The 7,174-nt window shown below is 47.5% G+C and overlaps 1 protein-coding gene across 1 annotated transcript in view; it reads left to right on the top strand.

Moving 5' to 3' along the window:
- Positions 1–3,662, top strand: part of LOC107113379 (exostosin-1) — a gene marked incomplete at its 5' end in the record, with an annotated part of 62,107 nt that extends 58,445 nt beyond the window's left edge. Inside the window, one exon of the mRNA XM_015414703.1 lies at positions 3,198–3,662. Within this exon, the coding sequence (XP_015270189.1) occupies positions 3,198–3,383 (186 nt within the window). The remainder of the gene's footprint in view (positions 1–3,197) is intronic.
- Between the last annotated feature and the right edge of the window lie 3,512 nt (positions 3,663–7,174).

Below are 7,174 nucleotides of genomic sequence, written 5' to 3'. Positions count from 1 at the left end.
CTCCCTTTCCCGCCCCCCCCCCCCCCCCCCAATATCTACCAAATGGGTTTTGCATTTGGGAGAGTCTACTGCAAGTTCAGGGTGAGAAAAAGGGGGACAGACTGTTCTAGGGACACAGATTGTTCTGTGTGGTTGTGTACAGACAGGAAAAATAATGGCAGCCCCCCCCCCCGAAAAAAATGTGCCCCACAAGCTACAAAAATCCTGGCTACGGGCCTGAGTACCACTGAATGCTTTGCCTTTCTAATGAGCGGCATTTCCACTAGTTCTGGGATACGTTTAGTAACGCCAAAATTCATGGACTTTAGATGTTGGCAGCGAAATAATCAATTTATTAGCTTTCATTTTTATGGCACTTTGAGGGGAGTCTTCACACGCGCAGTCAGTTTCAGGAGACGGTTTGCATATGTCCATGGACCGTTGCTGACAAAACTTGCATCTCCCCCCCCCCCCTCCAAAGTCCATCTCAGAGCTGTTCACTGGAGTCAGTTCACACATTCAGCAGCCAGTGTGCAGTGTTCAAATGCAGGAAACTGAAAAGTTGTACATATATGTGTAAAACGGCTTATGGATGTGTTGAAAGTGTACGTTAGCTGGTAGTTAACAGGTGATTGTTTTCTTTCACCCCACCATGGCTGCCCATATTGCTGTTGGGCTGGGGTACGATTTGAGGTGATTAACAATGTGGTAACTTAGAGCAGTTTCACACACTCAGATCACCATAAACTAAACCTACCTCACAGGGTGTCTGTTGTGGGGAGGGGAAGGTAAAGGAGTTTGTAAGCCGCTCTGAGACACCTTTGGGTAGTGAAGGGTGGGGTATAAATCCAATCTCTTCTCTTCTTCTTCTTAAACTTCAGTTACCATGTAAAGTGGCATATGAAATCCCCCCTAAAACGCATTCTTTCACAGAATGCCAGTTTGGCGTAATGGTTAAGAGCGCGGACTCTAATCTGGGAGAACCAGGTTTGATTCCCCACTCCTCCACATGCAGCTGCTGGCATGACCTTGGGTCAGTCATAAGTTCTTTCAGAGCTGTTCTGTCAAGGGCAGTTCTCAAAAGAGCTCTCTCAGCCCCTCCTACCTCACAGGGTGTCTCCTGTCGGGATGAGAAGGGAAAGGGATCGTAAGCCACTCTGAGACTCCTTTGGGTAGTGAAGGGCAGGGTATAAATCCAGTCTTTTCTTCTCTTCTTCTTCTGCAAATATACAGACTTCTTGCTAAAAACACTACATAGTTCATGCTTTGGGGGAAGGGAAAGATTAAATGTTTGGTAGACGGCTTATAAGTTTGAATTGGGCACCAGCTCTTTTCTTAAACAAATCAATAAAAAAACCCAAGTTAATAAACATGAAATCTCTTCTGCTATTCTTAACCCAATATCGTCATAATCCACAAGAAAGAATGTTCTCCCGCTGAGCTGCAACAGATGCAAAGTTCTATTTTTGAAATGCTTATTTCAAATCACTTCCATGAGAACAGGAGGTAAACTTTTAGAATTGCGTCTTTGCTGACCCAAAGTGATGGGCGGCTTACATTATCCTTGGGGTGAAACGTGTGGGTTTTTGAAAGGAGACGTAGAACCACGTGAGAAGGTACGACACTTGATCCCTTTCCTACAAATAGAGAGAGGAGGGATGAAGACACAAGCACACCTTCTCGCCTTCTGAATCAATCCTTCCTGATTCCCTAAATAAAACTTGACAATTGACTGTGCAATCTGAGTTACATATATTGGGCTTCATGCATCTAGACCATGTTAAAATGTCACTCCTTCACTTGGACTCCAGGCGATATCAGAGGGAGGCAGGAAAGTGAGGTGGGCAGGAAGAAGAGAGAGAAGAAGAGATTGGATTTATACCCCGCCTTTCTTCTCCCAGATTAGAGTCCGCACTCCTAACCACTACACCAAACTGGCTCTTACACCAAACTGGTAAGGCATGCTTGTGCCCCCATTTCTCACCAACCATAGGGGAGCAATCGGGGGCTGTGTCACCTGATCCAGCTGACAAGCACAGAACTTCAGGTGTAAAATTTTAGATTAAGTTATGTGATCAAAAGAAGAGAAGACAAGCAAACATGGCCCTTTTCATGTGTTTTATATCCTTAGACTCACAAGACTTAGGGTTGGGTCCTCCAGACAACCTTTTTTTGCTCAAACGTGGCCTATTCCCCTGCTTTCTACACTCCCCATTCCACATGGCTTTTGCTCCACGCAGGTCCCATCATCCCCAGCATAGTCTTATTGGTGGTCAGAGGGGAGCACTGTGTACAGTTCTGCTCACCGTATCTCAAAAAGGACATTGCAGAGCTGACTAAAGTACCGAAGAGGACAACCAAGATGATTAGGGGGTTGGAGCACTTTTCCTGTGAGGAAAGGCTGAAGACTCTGGGTCTTCTTGGTTTAGAAACACAACGACGAAGGGTGTGCGTGATCGAGGATTATAAAATTATACACGGGGTAGAGAGAGTGGACAGAGAGAACTTTTTCTCCCTCTCCCCAAATACTAGAAGTCAAGGGCATCCAATGAAGCTGATAGGCAGTAGGGTCAGGACGAACAAAGGGAAATACTTCTTTACACAACAGGTGATTAAAGTGTGAAATGTGCTGCCAGAAGATGTAGTGATGGCCACAGGCACAGATGGCTTTAAAAGAGGATTAGACAGATTCATGGAGGACCAGGTCTATCAGTGGCTACTAGCCATGGGGCCTAAAGGGAAACTCCTCATTCCAAGGCAATCAACCTCTGAATCCCAGAGCCAGGAGGAAACATCAGGGGAAGGCCTTGGTCTCTATGCCCTGTTGCTGGACCTGCAAAAGAATTGGTTGGCCCCTGTGTGAGACAGGATGCTGGACTAGATGCACCACTGGCCTGACCCAAGAGGACTCTTCTTATGTTCTCGTTATTCCTTTTTCACTAGTGGACTACTTGGATGTATGCAGCCTTTAGAACTGCTGTTCCTAGTTGACCAATACCCCTCTGTTCATTCGATGCAAGCTAGCAGCAGTTCCAGCAGTTCTCAATTTAGCCAGTTTTCACTGTCCTGAATACATGCAAGCCAATTGCAACGGCAAATGGATAGTCAGCGCACATCCATACAGGCTAACAGGCGCAGAATGCTACCAGGGACCCTGTGGCCTTTAAGCTTCAGCGAGATTCTCCGTCACCTGACCCATCCTTTTGTTCTTTTTCCAGACTTCCAGGGCTTCTCGTTGGGCCGACCCAGACCACTTCGCCCAGAGGCAGAGCTGCATGAACACGTTTGCCAGCTGGTTTGGCTATATGCCGCTGATCCATTCTCAGATGAGGCTCGATCCCGTGCTCTTTAAAGATCAAGTCTCCATCCTGAGGAAGAAATATCGAGACATTGAACGACTCTGAGGAGCCCAGCAGCGGGTGGGGGGAGGGAGGGCAACCGGACTTTTTCCCGCAGCCCAGTGCAAATCCACTGACTCTTGGAGCCAGCCTGGATCCTGGGGGCGGGGGGGGGGACACTTTCAAGATGGCCGTTGGAAAAGCCACCAAAGTGCTGTCTCCCCAGGGGAAACGCGTTGTGCTGGACTGCTTCAAACCACCCTGCAGGGCCGCAGGTCGCTCGAGACTAGGTTGTGTACAGTTTCATTATGGAACATTAAATAATTATTTTTTGAAATGATTGCTATGCAGGTTTAAACTTTTTTAATGATAAAAAAACCTATTAAAAACAGAGTTCTTTCTTTAATCTGAATCGTGTTGATTGTTGTGAGTGTCAGATGCAACGAATTGCTTCGGGGGTGGTTGTCCCCCCCCCCACAGAAAGCTTTTGATTAAGGGGGGAAACATCATCTAAACAGCGGGGCGGGGAGGTACCTCTGTCTCTGTAAGCGAAAGCAAATAATCTAATCTCTTTTAATAGAAACAAAAACTAAAATATATAAATACATACAAATAGAAGGTGCTTAAAAATGCAACAGGATTGGTCAGAACCTCAGAGCCTTGAAGTATGCATCAAATGCTGTTCAACCGCTGACAGAAGCAAATCCTACTTATTCTTTTGTTATCTTAGAAAAACTTTGATTTAGACTGGGGGTGGGACTGAGATGAATTGAGGGTGACTCTCGGCTCCCATTGCACAAGCCACCAGTGGCAAAAGCAATTTCTGGTACTCTCTTGGTGAGTGGATTGGACCCCACTCCATTTTGGCATTTTGCAGAGGATTCTGGTTCTGACCCCCTTGCTCAAGAGAGGACAAAGTGCTTCCTGACCCCCTTGCTCAAGAGAGGACAAAGTGCTTCCTGACCCCCTTGCTCAAGAGAGGACAAAGTGCTTCCTGACCCCCTTGCTCAAGAGAGGACAAAGTGCTTCCTGACCCCCTTGCTCAAGAGAGGACAAAGTGTTTCCTTCCTTGGTGTCCAGTGTGAGGGGAACACAGGTTCCCACTCAGCTCCTTAATTCTGGCTGGTTTTTTAAATATCACACCTTGTACCATCAGTGATGCTTTTGCTTTGCACCTCTGAAGACGGAGCCTCTGCTGCTGCTTCACCTCTCAGGAGCCTTGCGCAAACTGAGAGGATCCCAGCCATGCCCACCTATCCCTTTTGCTTTCGCACAGGGTTCTGAGAAGGGTGGTTCAGCCTTCGCACTTGGCAGGTCTGTCAGGCCAAGCGAGAAGAGGCTGTTTGCTCACCTCCTTCCTGAGACAGAAGAGGTGGTGGCTCAGCCTTCCACCTCAAGCACGAAAACGCTTGGACCAGACCTGGAAAGATTCATTCTCAAGAAGTGATAAGAGAGCTACCTTGGGCGTTTTGGTAGCTTCTTGCTCGGAGTCCTGAGGCAGAGAAAATCTGAAACGACAGCCAGCTGAGGAAAGGCTTTCCCTGTTGACGCTTCGTCTTGAGCAGATGGATGAGGCTTGCTCAGGATCCTGCTTCGTCCTTTAAGCAGCAATCCTGCCTTCCTTTCGCCATGCTTAGGAAGGATGGTCTAGAAGCCCAAGAGACTCCCTTCTCTCCGGAGGCAGATCTTCTAAGCACTGAGACTACCAGGCCGCAAGCAGAGGCTATGGAGCAGCAATTCTTCCTTAAAGGAAAGTGGCACTGCCCAGTGCCAGGGCATCTCCTCACTTCTGCTGCTCTGAAGGTTCCTGAACAAGATATGGCAGAGAGAGGTGGGGAAAAGGCTCTGAGCAGGAGCCAACCTGCAAGGAAGAACAGAGGCTTGCAGCCACATAAAGAGGGAACACTCTCTGTCCATGGGATGACTCCCTCCCTCGCCCAAGGCAAATGTGGCCTAAAAAAGAGCTCCTTATCCTCCTCTACCCAGGTATACAGATGGCGGTCCTAAGGAGGTGAATTCCCCACGTCCTTGAAGGCAGGAAACGCCTTTACCTTCTGAGCACAAATGGATATCCATCGTTCCATCCCAGAATTAAACTCTGCAACTCATAGGCCTGTAATCACAGCATGGAAGCCATGTTGTCTAATACTTCTCAGGTGGTTTTGTGCCTTGATGTTCACAGCTGGTTTGGATCTGGACCCAACTGGCCATCTCCACTGAGTTTTCCTTCCTGCTGCAGACGCCTTCCCCCTTTGTTTTTTGGGATTTCCTATCTCCCAGGAGCGGCATTTCATGGACGTGAGTGGGCTGCAGTGGGAGCGCAGTGGCAGGGAAATTCCACTTTGCTGACGGAAAATTCGCCTGGATTCAATTGAATGACTTGTAAGCACATTGCAATTTAGCACTTTTACCTCCAGAAAGAGCAGTCCTCACAGCCTTAGAGGACTTGTGCACTCAAGCCACGGATCCTGTGCAAACGTAGCTGGAAGTAAACTGTACGGAACAACAGTGGGCGTATTTTCAAGGCCATCCACACATCACTGGGGATTGCACTGTTGTTGCACTGTTAGTTTGTTTACTTCGTTTATACCCTGCCTTTCCCCCCCCCCAAAGCTGCTTACATCATCATCCTCCATTGTGCGTGTGTGATTGCGAGTGGGTGACTGACTCAAATCACCCAACAAGCTTCCATGGAAGACTGGAATCCGAACCTGGATCTCTCAGGTTCCTTGTCCAGTACTGTAACCACTACACCACACGTGCTCTCTCTTTGGCAATCTGTTGGGGGCAGGTACAGACGACACCGGACACCTCCTCCTCCTCACCCCTCCAGATTGTCAAGCCCAGCAGCCAGTAAAGAAGGCCTGTATCCAGCTGACCAATGTTGGCTGGCCCTTTACGAGTCAGCTAGTCACTGACTGCTGGCCCTTTGACACCTGGCAGTATGATAATCAGCTTTTTTGGAAGCTCCACCCAGGGGGCAGGGAAGGGGAATGACAGGGCAGAAATAGCTTAGAAGTCTTCGAGCCAAGATGGCGGAGCTGGAGTGCTTGGTGCTCAATGAAAATTTAGATATAGTAGGTATCTCAGAAACATGGTGGAATGGTGAAAAGCTATGGGGTACAGTCATTCCTGGATATAAGCCCATTCCTGGGATGGGAGAGATGTTGCATTGTACATCAAAGAGGGCACAGAAGCCAATAAGGTAGAAAAGATTAGGGGAATTAACTCCCCAACAGAAGCGATATGGGTGGAAATACTGGGTCCTAAGGGTTACTTAACAGCAGGGGTATACTATAACCCACCTGATCAAACCCTTGAAGCTGATCTTGAGATGGAGAAGGAAATAATGGAGGTGACTAAAACAGATCATGTTATTATACTGGGAGACTTTAACTACCCTCACATTGACTGGGTAAACGTACTTGAGTCATGCTGTAGAAATGAGATTCCTAGACATCAATGACTGTGCACTGGAACAGTTGACCATGGAGCCAACCAGAGGAGTAGTGATCTTGGACTTGGTTCTGAACAGGTCTCAGGACCTGATGAGAGATGTAGAGGTTGTTGCACCAATAGGGAACAGTGACCACAATGCTATTAAGTTCAGCATTCAGGTCAATGGAAAGTTACACCTAAAGTCCAAAATGGTAGCATTTGATTTCAAAAGAGGGAACTTTACAAAAATGGGGGGAATAGTTAAAAGGAAGATCTGTATTGGGGCCGATACTATTAAATTTATTCATAAATGATCTGGAACTAGGGATGAGTAGTGGAATGGCCAAGTTTGCAGATGACACAAAATTATTCAGGATGGTGAAAACCAAGGCTGACTGACGAACTCCAAAAGCACCTCC

The sequence above is a fragment of the Gekko japonicus genome, unplaced genomic scaffold, assembly GCF_001447785.1.
Source record: "Gekko japonicus isolate JY-2015 unplaced genomic scaffold, Gekko_japonicus_V1.1 scaffold1251, whole genome shotgun sequence".
NCBI lineage: Eukaryota > Metazoa > Chordata > Lepidosauria > Squamata > Gekkonidae > Gekko > Gekko japonicus.
This window is presented reverse-complemented; position numbering and strand designations above follow the sequence as displayed.